Source organism: Cryptotermes secundus, unplaced genomic scaffold, assembly GCF_002891405.2.
Source record: "Cryptotermes secundus unplaced genomic scaffold, Csec_1.0 scaffold565, whole genome shotgun sequence".
In the NCBI taxonomy this organism is placed as follows: Eukaryota; Metazoa; Arthropoda; class Insecta; order Blattodea; family Kalotermitidae; genus Cryptotermes; species Cryptotermes secundus.
In genome coordinates, this window is record NW_019731581.1 from 869,081 (window position 1) to 882,662 (window position 13,582).

At 42.7% G+C, this 13,582-nt stretch overlaps 1 protein-coding gene across 1 annotated transcript; it reads left to right on the forward strand.

The window, feature by feature from the left end:
- The first annotated feature begins 2,366 nt into the window (after nucleotides 1-2,366).
- LOC111867212 (keratin-associated protein 6-2-like) lies at nucleotides 2,367-11,847 on the forward strand. The gene is made up of 2 exons (XM_023856844.2): nucleotides 2,367-2,430; nucleotides 10,738-11,847. The coding sequence occupies exons 1-2, from the start codon at nucleotides 2,401-2,403 to the stop codon at nucleotides 11,353-11,355; spliced, it is 648 nt and encodes a 215-aa protein (XP_023712612.1). The 5' UTR covers nucleotides 2,367-2,400; the 3' UTR covers nucleotides 11,356-11,847.
- The last annotated feature ends 1,735 nt before the right edge of the window (nucleotides 11,848-13,582 follow it).

Genomic DNA, 13,582 nt, shown 5'->3' on the forward strand with positions numbered 1-13,582 from the left:
GTTATCAACTGACGAAAAAGAGAGGTTAAATATTTTTGAAAAGTTCGTACTATAGACGCTCACTCAATCATGGTGCCGAGCCCTTCTTGAGAAGCTGCCAGTTGTGCAGCTACTCAAGAACATCCCTGCGTTTCATAGAACTGCAAGGTTCGTTACCGTGTTCACAAGAGCCCTCCACTGGTCCATATCCTGAGCCAGATCAATCCAATCCATACCATCGCATCTTATATCTCTAAGATCCATTTTAATATTGTTTTGGTCTTCCCAGTGATCTCCTTCCTTCCGGCTTTCCCACCAATACCCTACATGAATTCCTCATTTCTCCCATTCGTGCTACATGTCATGTCCATCTCATCCTCCTTGACTTGATCATTCTAATTATACTTGGAGAAGAGTACAAGTTATGAAGCGCCTCATTATGCAGTTTTCTCCAACCTCCTGTCACTACATCTCTCTTCGTTCCAAATATTCTCCTCAACACCCTGTTCTCAAACACCCTCAGTCTATGTTCCTCCCTTAATGTCAGAGGTCAAGTTTCACACCCATACAGAACCACAGGCAACATTATAGTTGTATATGTCAGGATTGCTAAATAAACAACAAATACGAAATCATTTCGCTACATTCGATGTCTGAGAACGAAATACCGAGAACATTGTGATCTAAGTGACAGAGAGAGAGAGAGTAACAGGAGGGCGGAACATTTACACAGGACTGTATTTTTTTTTTCCTCACCAACTCACTCTCGTTAAACGTGTGAAGCTTCACGTATCCGGTAGCCTCAGAATGAGGTTTTGCTTGCTTCCCTTCAACAGCGACGCAATTTTTATCTCAGACTATGTGTTTGTAAATACAAGGCGCAGAGATGTTCAAATAAAGGAGGGTGCAGTGGGTTGGATATGTCGCTCTTCGGCCCGCCTTTTGCGAGCATCGGGTATTGCAGAAAACTTAGATATTTTTGGAATTAAATGAATTAGTATTGTTCAATATTCAAACAAGATCAATGAATGAACGGTGCAAGGACCGTTTGGAACAGATCTCATTTATTGATCTGGTGAAGATATTCCCCGCTAGAAATGAACCAGGTTTTTAATTGCCATGTTCACAAAAACTGGCCACTGGACCCTATATTCACTCAGTTAATCCCACCCCATAATCTCATTTATTATTATATTCCTATTCTCCAAAATACGCATAGATTTCTTAGCTGCCACTTCCCTTCGGCTTTTATAACCAAAATTTTGTATGCAGTTCTCAGTTCTTAATTTGTACTATTTGTGCCAATCCGTTTCGTTCTCTTCGTCTCCCTTGGCGGGTTAAGCCCTCTGGTTTGTTCCCAATCAGAATTAAGTCTCAAATCGTGAATCCTGTGAACAGTAGATAGGGCTCCTTGGACGGGGGATCGGCCTGACGCAAGACCGCTACCTAACACAAACACAAAATAAACGAAGACAGACATTCATGCCTCGAGTGGGATTCCAACCCACGATCTTAGTGCTTGAGAGGCCGATGATGTTTCATGCCTTAGAGAGTGCGGCCATTTTGATCGGCCCAATTTCGTTCTAACGTTATTAGATGAAGAGAATTGTTTATGATTTGTCTCTTTATGTAATTATCATTACTCCCGTGTTACTTCCTAGGTCTTATGATCCCATTATTTTCCTCAGCGCTTTGTTCCCAACCACTCATAGTCTACAATTAAAACGTTATTCCCTTACAACAGCCATTTTCAATTTGTGTGTCGCGACAAGTAAGCTATTTTTAAATATGTTAATGAAAAAATTAATGTTAAATCCTTTCAGCCGGTCACAGTAGCCGAGCGGTCTAAGGCATGCACTGTCTTCGCTCGCTTGGAAACCGGGATCGTGGGTTCGAATCCCACTCAGGGCATGGATGTTTAGTTTGTATGTGTGCGTTTTTCTGTGTTTATCTACAGGTAGAGGCCTTGCGACGAGCTGATCACCCGCCCAAGGAGTCTTACCGAATGTGTAAGATCTAGAAAAACCGAAGTGAACGGAGAAGTTCATGGAGGTAGGCCTAGGCCCACTGGGGCTGTAGTGCCAAGGAAAAAGAACCCTTTCTCTTTGTTTAATCTGCAACAATTTCGTTGCTGGTTCCACCTGTCATTGTTTCTACATGACTAACCATATTTGCCATCGAGAGTAAATTTAACGTTTCAAAATTGGGTCGCGCATTATAATCAGAGGTTCATTAAATTCGAATAGACTTGTTAGTTGATAAGAAACCAATAAACGAACAGGTGGGCAATAGGTGGTGTCTGGGTTACAAGGGGCGATTCTATCGTTACACTACACTGCCTCCCACAGCGGAAACTATAAAAGGCGAAGACAAACCGTGGAGCAGGACACACACCTCGTGCCGTGACCACGGGATACTTAGATGGCCTTACGTCACAAGATGAGAACTCTGGTGAGTAGATCTGCCCATTTGATTGCCTGAATGCTTGCCGTGGAGGCCAATTGGAGACCAGAACGAAAGTGATAAAATAATATAATTTTTTTTAATGCTAGTTGGGTGGGACTAAGTCCCTTGTACTGCGGCCACTTCTGGCCTATTGTACCAGCCCCAGATGATAGGTGAGGGTGATTGTGGAGCAGTTGGTGGAATGAAGATTGGCAGGGGAAACCGAAGTACTCGGAGAAAAACTGCCCCAGCGCCACTTTGTCCACTACAAATCCCACTTGAGCAGACACGGGATCGAACCCGGGCCGCCGCGGTGGGAAGCCAACGACTAACCGCTTGAGCTATGGCGCGGCCAGTGGAGGCCCTTAGAAAGAGGCCAATTGGAAGACCCCCAAAAAATGAAAGAATACTATTAAGTAGATCTTAGAATAGATTATTTTGAGGATAATAATTTGACTTAATAGTCTGAAGAATTTCGGTATTTGGTGCCAGTTGTGTTGAACGTTGGTGTTCTAATATTATTAATGTTGGTGGCTGATTTCTTATGGAAGGTAGCTTCGGACAGCCTGATCAAGCAGTTGCAAACAGACGAAATGGGTTGGTCATTCAGGATCGGTATTTCACATGGAATTAACAAAGATTTGTCATAAAATTTTTCCTGTTGCGAAACCCGAATTCTAGAAGGAAATGTGTAGACAATATCCTTATTAATCTTAGATAAATGGAGTCTGGATATCTCGGCCAATAGTGACCAGACAACTGGTTGAATGGGGATCGAGGTTAGGTTCCCTGCAAAAGGAGAAAATTTTATCTCCTTCACAGCGTCCGGAATTGCTCTGGGGACACCCAGCCTCATGTCCAATGGGTACCGGAAGCACTTACACCGGGTTAAAGCGGCCGGGTCGTGAATCTGACTACTCACTTCCATGTAATTCCGAGGTTAATTCCCATAAGTCACAGCGTGGTTTTTAATTAAACGTAGGGACAATTTTACTTAACCTTATATGAACTGAATTCAACTGGCTCAGAATGGAGTTTTTTTTTCCATTGGCACTACAGCCCTCATTTGGGCCTAGGTGTACCTCCATGAAACTCTCCGTTCCACTTCGGTTTTTCTGGATCTTACACATTCGGTAGGACACCTTGGACGGGTGATCAGCTGGTCGCAAGGCCTCTACCTGTACACAAACACAGAAAAACGCACACAAACATCCATGCCCTAAGTGGGATTCGAACTCACGATCACGGCTTCCGAGCGAGCGAAAACAGTACATGCCTTAGCAGAATGGAGTTAGTTGCCGAAATTTGCCAATTATTGTGCTGGGCCTTAGGGTTCCACTATCAGGGCATTTGTTAGTTAGGTAGCTGATTAGTTAGTTAGTGGCTGTGGTACATGTTTAACTTCAGACTTTAATAACAGAGGCGTTGAGCCTTCGGATCCTGTTACTCAGTTAGTCTGTAAGATACGATCGAACAAAATGAAGCGTCACCGAAAAGTGTGACGTAATGGCTCTTACTCCTGACACCTATGTGAAAGAATTTGTTACGAAATTAGACCTGGAACCAACCCTTTAAAATATTTTCATGATTATCTTCAATCCTCGCAAAAAAATTCGAGCGCGTGTTCTCAGTTTATCAGGGGAATTCAAGCCTATACAACATTGTAAATATGTAAAGCAAAGTAAAGCTATCTCTGTAACAGGCTGTGAAGGCCCATAGGGTTGTGAGACGTTGAGGCTCCCACATTATCTAGACAGCCGGCTCAAAGATGGCGGTAAGATTGTCAGCCTTACGCGCCGGCCGCGCTTTATTCCCCAGGAAAATTGTTTATTTAATTCCTGGTACTCATTTCTGCTAGAGGCTGAGTGAACCCCAGTGCCATAGGGCCCAGGGTCGGAAGGATTAGGTCAACTGAAAAAAATCCAATGACCTCATCGGTATTTTAACCCCGTCAACCACTACGCTACCACGTGCCCCATTGTAAATATGTGCAGTTTTGTCAAATAACAGAAGAAGAAGAGGAAGGCAAACAGCCAGAGCTAACACATATTTAGTTTCTAGGGAAACAACGTCGATCAGTTTCTTTCTCACTCACTTCCCCCCCCCCAAAGAATATTATGATTCTGGTTTTCGTTAAGATATTAACTGAACGTTGCAAGAAACTTGCCACACGGTGATGACTGAATATCGTGACTGTCCAACGGAGCCTTGGAGAGCGAGAATTACTGGGTCAGAGGCTCATTCAAGACCTTAAAAGACCAAAATTGCTCCTGAGTCTAAGAGCCACAATATGAAGAACGGCAAGGAACCTTGAAGGCAAAGAAAGAGTCACAACTTGTACAGTTCTACACTAGATGGGATTGCGTAGTCAGCTTCACGCTTCAGCCGCTCTGTCCTGGGTAAACAAACCCAGGTATCCAATGGATAGTAGGTTGGGTGGGTCCCAGAGCCCATATTGACATGATGTGATATACGAATAGTGTTTGCCTCTGGTGGTGCAGAAACGTCAGTGACTGTACTATGCTGACTTCTTCCTCATTTAGTATACATGTGTACACCTAGAGATCTAACGGGGAGCTGTAGACATCTGTCAGCGTGTCGCTTGAAAAACTGTTGACATCAAAACCCCCAAAATTGGCAATATTGCCAGAAAATATGTTGATTGATTAATTGAATGTTTAGCGATTGCGTAAGCTGCAACATTTAACGGAATAGTCGCTCGGGAGGGATATACATGAGGGCATATCTGACAATCACCCTACGTTTGGCTGAAACGACTGAGGAAAACCTCAGACATTCTTTTATAAAGCTTAGTCGGTATAGCGACTACGGGCTGGAAGAGCGAGGAGACGGAGTTCTATTACCGGTAGGGACAGGAGACGCTTCTCTTATCCATAGAGGTCCAAAGAGGCACTGAGGCCTAGACAGCCCCCTCTACAATGGGTACAGGGGCTGTCTCTCTCGGGGGATAGACCGGCATTGACCTAAAATTGAATATTCGTCTACATCTAGTGACGATGTTAAGAATGGTGGAGCTATACTTCTGCTCCCCCATACGTCTTCATGGCCTATCACAGTGCCCACGCGGTATATGGCGTGAACCGTCTTCGCCCGTTCGAACACTGGGGTCGTGGGTTTGAATCCCACTCGAGGCATGGATGTCTGTGTGTTTATTCTGTGTTTGTGTGTCGGTAGCGGCCTTGTGACGAGCTGATCTCCCGTTCAAGAAGTTCTACCGTCTGTGTGTAGATTAATAAACTGAAAAATCAAAGTCCACAAGGGCTGTAGAGCCATGGATGAATGGATGAATGGGTAGATACACGTAGATAGATAAATAGAGTTATAAAAGCCCCGGTTTAGCTTTACTTCTTACTTTAATTGAGTCTTATGTCAAATATGGCGGAAAGGTAATGAGAATATTGCCCCAGAATTCGAAGGAAATAATCAAGACTACTTAAGAAATGTGGCCGGTCACGGTAGCCGAGCGGTCTAAGGCATGCACTGTCTTCGATCGCTTGGAAACCGGGATCGTGGGTTCGAATCTATTTCCTGTGAGGTACGAACTGAATTCTTATATATTATTCTTATACACTGCCGGTCACGGTAGCCGAGCGGTCTAAGGCATGTACTGTCTTCGCTCGCTTGGAAACCGGGATCGTGGGTTCGGATCTGTTTCCTGTGAGGTACGAACTGAATTCTTATATATTATTCTTATACACTGCCGGTCACGGTAGCCGAGCGGTCTAAGGCATGTACTGTCTTCGCTCGCTTGGAAACCGGGACCGTGGGTTCGAATCCCACTCAGGGCATGGATGTTTAGTTTGTGTGTGTGCGTTTTTCTGTGTTTGTGTACAGGTAGAGGCCTTGCGACAAGCTGATCACCCGCCCAAGGAGTCCTACCGAATGTGTAAGATCTAGAAAAACCGAAGTGAACGGAGAAGTTCATGGAGGTAGGCCTAGGCCCACTGGGGCTGTAGTGCCAAGGAAAAAAAAAATTTAAGAAATGTACAAACAGTGCAACAATTCTGCTTAATTATCTCTAAAACAGTAAGACTTACTGACAAATTGCGTTGGTCATAACATTCATACGTATAAATTTTTATGGAATCTTTTTTCTAAAAAAAGAAACAACAGCCAGTTACAATGGGGATGCGCGCAGAAATGCATGTTAGCCTTCGTGTAAAATGTCCGTTATTTCTCGTCCGAATTTAATCAAACTTAGAATATATCGACGGATATTAGTAAACCTCTTCGCGTTCACATTTCACGACAGTCTGTCCAGCAGTTCTCGAGCTGTTATATCCGACAGATGGACAGACATGGCGGAGCGGATAGGCATGTTTTTCTCAATATTCGTTGTGAATGTCCGCAGAAGCCTCTCAATAAGCGGTCAAGTCAACTTCTAGCTCTGCCGAAATACGAAAACGCTCTCTCGTGCGCATGTGCACGGGTAGTAGTATAGTACAAGCACAATAAGAATGATACTGACACTACCAATAATTTAATTTTGTTTAGTTTTATTTTTATTTTTAAGAAAATTGTTATGTAGGCGACCAATATATGCCTTGCTAGTACTATTAATCAAATATTAGAAAACTTCCGTTGAAATTGGATAGTGTGAACAGTGGATTTACAACGCAAAAAAAAAAATAACTCCATTAAACACGCCTCTTCCTAAAAGCTAACCGTCGCTCAGCTAGTCAGAAAATTCGCTGCCTTTTATGGAAACCGGAGATTCTTTATCGAATTCAAAACAACTATAGCTTTTTAAGATCCTCTTTAACATTATCCTTTCATCTATGCCTAAGTGTTTCAAATTGTCTTTTCCTTTCATGTTTGTAAGCAAACCTATCGCATACATGTCGCCCATGCGTTCTACATGATCCGTCCAGCTCATCCTCCATGATTTTATTGTCGCAGTAATATTGGTTAAGATACGAGAAAGTATGACAACATTCAAAGAACAATTAAAAATTCTGATTCAGAAATTGAAAGTAGGACATCATTCTTCCTTCACCTAGACACTCGAGATGATATTTAAATTAGAAACGAAATTAAGTGTACGTCACAAGCTACCAACTTTCCCTGAGAAATATTAGGAAATGTGTAACGAAAATGTTTCATCCACGATCCTTGAAATCAGACGTGGGTTTGCGTTTCGTAACACATTTCTTAAGCAAGCTTATCACGCGTATTCAACAGGTTCTCAGGAGGCGCAGCGAGGAATGTTGACCTGTTCAACATACTTCTCAGATAAGCTAAGAAAAATATTTCTTTCAGATATTAGAAATATAATACTCCCGTTGTAGAGAAAGCGGTCTAAGCGTGAAGCTAATCACGCACCTTCACATGGCGATGAGGAAATTTCTACTTAATCGGAAAATATGGCGCAAGTTGGAAAAGAGCAGAAATATAAAGATTGCATTCAAGAAAAAATTACGAGGATAGGTGGAGAATACTGGCTGCTATTCAGTTAAAAGTCTGTCATCTTGCAGGTAACAGTGTAAGAAGTCTGAAGATTGAAATACAAAGAAGGTACTTTTGCCTTTTTTTCATATGGGTGTGAAACTTGGTCTGTCTCCGTAGTGGAATAACAAAATGAGGACGACGGAGGACATGACCGCAGAGAGAAACCGTAACAAAGCGATAGATACAGTTGTATACTAAGGATCTCAGGATATGTTATTTCATTCATTCATTTCATCAATAGCTCAACGGTACTTTGTTGGGCCCTGGATTCTTCTGCAATTTCGTAATATTTTTTCCACAGACGGTAGGATTCCTTGGACAGAGGATCAGCCCATCGCAAGGCCTCTACCTACACACGGAACAATATAAAAACAGAGTATATGCGCACAGACATTTATACCTTCAGTGGGATTCGAACCCACAGTCCCGGTGTTCGAGCGAGCTAAGACAGTTCACACCTTAGAACGCGCGGCCACTGTGATCGGCAGTAACAGTGTTATAATTATTATTATTATTATGGCTCTACAGCCCTTTGTTGGGCATTGGCTACTTTTTCAGTTTCTTGATCCTATACACGGCTGGTAGGACTCCTTGGACAAGGGATTAGCCCGTCCTAAGACTGCTACCTAAACAAAAGATAAGCTGACACAGACATCCGTGTCTCAAGTGGGATTCAAACCCACGATCCCAGAGTTCGAGCGTGTGAAGACAGCCCATGCCTTAGACCGCACGTGGCCACTGTGATCGGCCACGATATGTTATAATCACCAAATATTACTAGGCTGTCTACAGCAAGGAGGGGTGATAGTAGAGACATGTAGCGCACACGAGGAGGTGAGAAACTGGTAGTGTTTCGACCGGAAAGACTAGAAGTAAGAGACCATTCTGGAGATGGAGGCGTACGTGGGAAGATAATATTAAAATAGACCCGAAGAATGAGATGAAGGGGAATAGCTCGGTCAGTATAATGATGACTGGGGTTCAGTTCCCGGCAGGGGCAGAATTCTTTCCTGTGGAAACAGGGAAGTGGCTGTATCGTGAAGCTGATCACCCACCTCCAAATATTATCGAGTTTAAGAATTGATGGAACTAAGACTCCATTAACCATACACCTTTAAGTTGTGTGGGACCTGCTTAATTAGATTGGAGTCGAAAGATTTGGAACAGGGTCTAGTGGGGTCTCTTGTGGGCATGGCAATGAACCCACTGGCTCCACACAAGTTCAGAGACATCAGCATCTCAAGAAGGCCCTGCTCCGCACAGTTGTGCCCCTTAAGTAGAGAAGGTTGCATAACTTTGGTGTTCTTTAAAGGTAAGGTAGGGTAAAGGGTCCCTGTGCTTAACTAATTAAGCACTACATGACGCATGGGGGAGTGGATGTATAGATCCATATTTTCTTGACCTTGGCACTAGCTGGAGGTGAGTGGTCAGCTTCACGCCCCAGTCGCTTTACTCCCGGAGAAAGAACCGCCAGTACCCCTTGGGTAGGAAGTTGGGTGGGCTCCATTGTCGGCCTGGACGACATGGAAAGGAGAAAATTCTTGACCGTACTGGGTCTCGAACTCCGACCCCTCAGTCGTCCAGCCCGTAACCAGTCGCTGTACCGACTGAACTATCCCATCACCATAACCGTCGGCAAATTTGAATGGACAGTAGGTTAATGTCGCTGTATCAGTTATTTAACGCCCCTGAGAGAGGCGGAGAGGAAGCGGCGGTGGGTCAGTTAAGCTGGCTACTATTCCCGGTATTTACCTAGGAGAAGAGAAGAAATAAAGAGGATCTTTATTCAGAACACCCCAGTGTCGTCCAAGATTCGAAACGTCACCGCTTGCTCAATAGCAACTACTTCCGGACGCGTGCGGCTGTCCGTTTGAATAACGTCGGTCCAGGCTCGTCATTTGTTATGAAGAACCTTGTGTTCCCACTTAGGTACTTTTTTCTGAATGAAAACATACCAAGAGGTCATTCGGAAGCTCCTCCTCCCTTCACCCCACAATATATCCGTAGATTTTCACTTGATTTCACACGCCACCAGCAATGTCACATTTTTGTCTTTCATTTTCTGTTCCTGAGAAAGCCGTTTCGATTCTCTGTCAGGTTTCAGATTATCCACAATTAATTATTTGTTGTTTCTACGTCCCAATGCCGGTACAGCACCATCGAATAGGCCACGGCAGTCTGATAATTCTTATATTTTCACCGATTATGATCACCTTCCATGCGACAGCCCCATAACCTATGCAGTTGAAACAGCATCGTCAAGTAACTCATTCAACGCTAGGCATTACAGTTAATTACGAAAGGCAGCATACCTGTACCAATGTAAACGGCATTCTTCCTCGTCCTTGGCACAAAGGACATACGAGGAAAGCATGATGAAGAGGAGGTCGTGTCGATTCGAAATTCCCTGTGCTTCTTTTACAAAACAGCTGACAGATTCCGAAAAATGTTGGTACTGGTGTATGCAATGAAATTTTTATCCGCTGAATTTCGTTTCGAAACTTATTGTCAAAGTAATCTCTCTTATCATGAAGTACAACTCGGACTCCGTCGGTTTTCTTGAAAGCGGCCCATTACGCAAAATACACTTTTTACATAACATGAAACACAGAGTTGATTAAGATCCACTATTTATATTCGAAATATTTTCCAACATTGATTATATTTAACGAAATACGAATAAGAATATTTCGTGACTTTATGCAGCAGCTGACTGTAATAGTACAATTGTGTCTGCATTAAATAGACATCTAGGCCAACAAGTTACGCAATATACCGAAGGATGCATTTGGAACACTTTCAGTGCTTGTGCTCCTCACATTCTGACATGCTGTTACATTCCAGGTCCCGTTTGCAGTAGTGATCTTCATCGCCGTAGCTACAGAGGCCAGCACGAACTATGGCGGATCCGGAAGTGGCTATGGCGGATACGGAAGCGGCTATGGTGGCTATGGTAGCGGCTATGGCGGATCCGGAAGCGGCTATGGCGGATACGGAAGCGGCTATGGCGGATACGGAAGTGGCTATGGCGGATACGGAAGTGGCTATGGCGGATCCGGAAGCGGCTATGGCGGATACGGAAGTGGCTGGAACTATGCAGGGGGAGGCTGGGACTCTAGACCGAATTATGTGAGCGGAGGATATGGCGGATACAGACCTTCCTACAGCTATGGGGGCTCGAGACCAAGCTATGGCTATGACTATAGTTCGAGACCCGGTTCCGGCTATGGGAATGGCTACAGCTATGGCGGTTATGGGTATAGATACAGACCAAGTGATTATTACAGTCAGGGTGGTTATGGGGGATATCGGCCATATGATGGGGGTTATGGCGGTTATCGTCAAGGCAGTTATTATAGCCAAGGTACTGGGGGTTATCGCCCCTATGAAGGTGGATATAGTCTTGGAAGCTATGGAGGCTACCGTGGGTCAGATTATGGTTATAAGAGTGGGTGGTGGTGATTTTACAGATTTTCCCGCAAATGTGTATTTCATGATATTATGGGGGAAGGGGGGTAAATAAATTATAGAAATTCTGAAAATAAGCGTAGCACCTGTTATTTAGGGAAACATGGTGCAGAACCATAGCTGCGTTATTTTGCCAGAAACTGAAGTAACTGATGATCATATGCCTTACATATAAGACAGACAGTTGCACCAATCTAGATCTGGCGTGGCCCATCACAAGGAGTTCCAAATTTTAGGGAAATAATATTCCCTGGATATACGTATTTTAAATTGGTTATTAACATGAAACCAAAACTCACTACTTAAATCTTAACCCAATAAATTAATTTAGCTTTAACTTGTAAGTTCAATCACTTTTATACAATTAAATTCCGTCTGTATAGAAGATACAATTTAACGGTTTTAGTGATACATAATATTTCTTGTAAGATTTGAGGCTTTCACGGCGGTGACTATGAAGAAAGCAGTCTTCTGGGATTTGGCACCGTGTATATGTGGTGTTAACCGACGTTTCGGAGGAACGTATCGCCTCCATCTTCAGGGTAGAAGAAAAAATATAAGAAATCTGCAAGCGAAGAGATCGCACTCTGCTTTTACCGGTTCTCACGGTCTCTTCGCTTGCAGATTTCTTATATTTTTCTTCTAGCCTGAAGATGGAGACGATACGTTCCTCCGAAACGTCGGTTAACACCACATATACACGGTGCCAAATCCCAGAAGACTGCTTTCTTCAAGAATAAAAACTATTTTATACGACAAATTAATGTATGACATGAACGCAAACCCTTCAAACACGAAAGTAAATAATTAAAACAAAAATATAAACAAGCGAGGAAAATCTACTGTCATACAAAATTGTACTTTGTTACATTTCTGGTTTAACCATTAACTTTCTAATTTTAGGATGTTTCGTTCAACATCGCCATGAGAACTGCAGATCTCTTGTATCAGGTAATGGTTATCACACAGGACAATTAAAACTCGCCATTTTGCAGTGATTCCATGTAAATAACTTCAAACGTGTTTTATGTAATATTACGTTTTATAATAAAAATTAAAATAATTTAAGAAAGACAAAATGTATTCTTAGCGTGTACTAACCAATTTTAGGAACAAGTGATCCACAGGTGTTGAACGAAATAAAGATACGTTAAACTCGTCTTTAAATCTGGAAATTTAATCGCAACATGTGGCACGAGCAACCTGCAGTTCCCAGTTCACATCCTGGATGTAACAGCGCCGCTCAAGGTGAGTTACCGAGATCAGAATTATCTGGTGAATTAATATAAACTAAAATTCAATTACGTGTAAAGAATTTTTAACAAATGAGTAAAATCTTTCGCTGTCTTACATGTTTTGAAAATATTTTATTTATAAAAAAATCGTTACGCTTTATAGAATTTTAGTTTTTATATATTAATAAAGAGCAACGTTCAGGATTTCGGCTATAAAAATCTGGCGGTTCGTTAATTTCCTGCATTTTCACAGTTACAGGAACAAATTATGAAATGTATATTGATATTAAACAGTGATCACCGCCTTTACGTTCTTTCGGAATATTTAGAATTCTAAAGGTTTAAGCTGAAATAAAACTGTATTATAACTGTAATGTATACTTTTTACGAAACATACGTGGTCTGACAAAATTCGCGAATACATCGCGATATATTTGTGAATAACAATGTGTTCGCCTTCAAAGTACTCCCATTGGGAAGCTATGCACAGATGCCAGTCCACCCTTCAAAATAATTTTGAAATTCGTTTTGTGGAACGGCCTTCAGAGCTGCCGTCGTATTACTCCTGATGTCATCAATGTCATCAAAATGTCTTCTTTTCAATATTCCCTTTATCTTCGGGAACAGAAGAAAGTCACCGAGGGCTAGATCCGGTGAAAAGGGAGGGCGTTCAAGCACAGTTATTTGTTTGCTAGCTAAAACTCCCTCACAGACAGTGTCGTGTGAGCAGGCGCATTGTCGTGATACAAGACACCAAAACACACACAGACAGGAAGAAAGAGACTGTCATACATCAACAACAACACAGCTGTGAAATGCTGATATGCCTATGCCATCAAACCATACTGAGGTTTCTGTCCACTGCTCAAGCACACGGTGGCTAGTTCTCTTTCTTTATTGTCAGAACTGGTACTTGCGAACAAAAAATCCAAGAGAAAATGCGATAACAGTTGCTTAGTATTTCACTGTCGCTATTCAATGATTTG

Excerpts from the sequence above, each read along its gene's own strand:
- LOC111867212 (XM_023856844.2), top strand. The coding sequence starts at position 2,401 with ATGGCCTTACGTCACAAGATGAGAACTCTG. Across the intron at positions 2,431-10,737 it reads GTCACAAGATGAGAACTCTG|GTCCCGTTTGCAGTAGTGAT; the intron begins GTGAGTAGATCT and ends GTTACATTCCAG.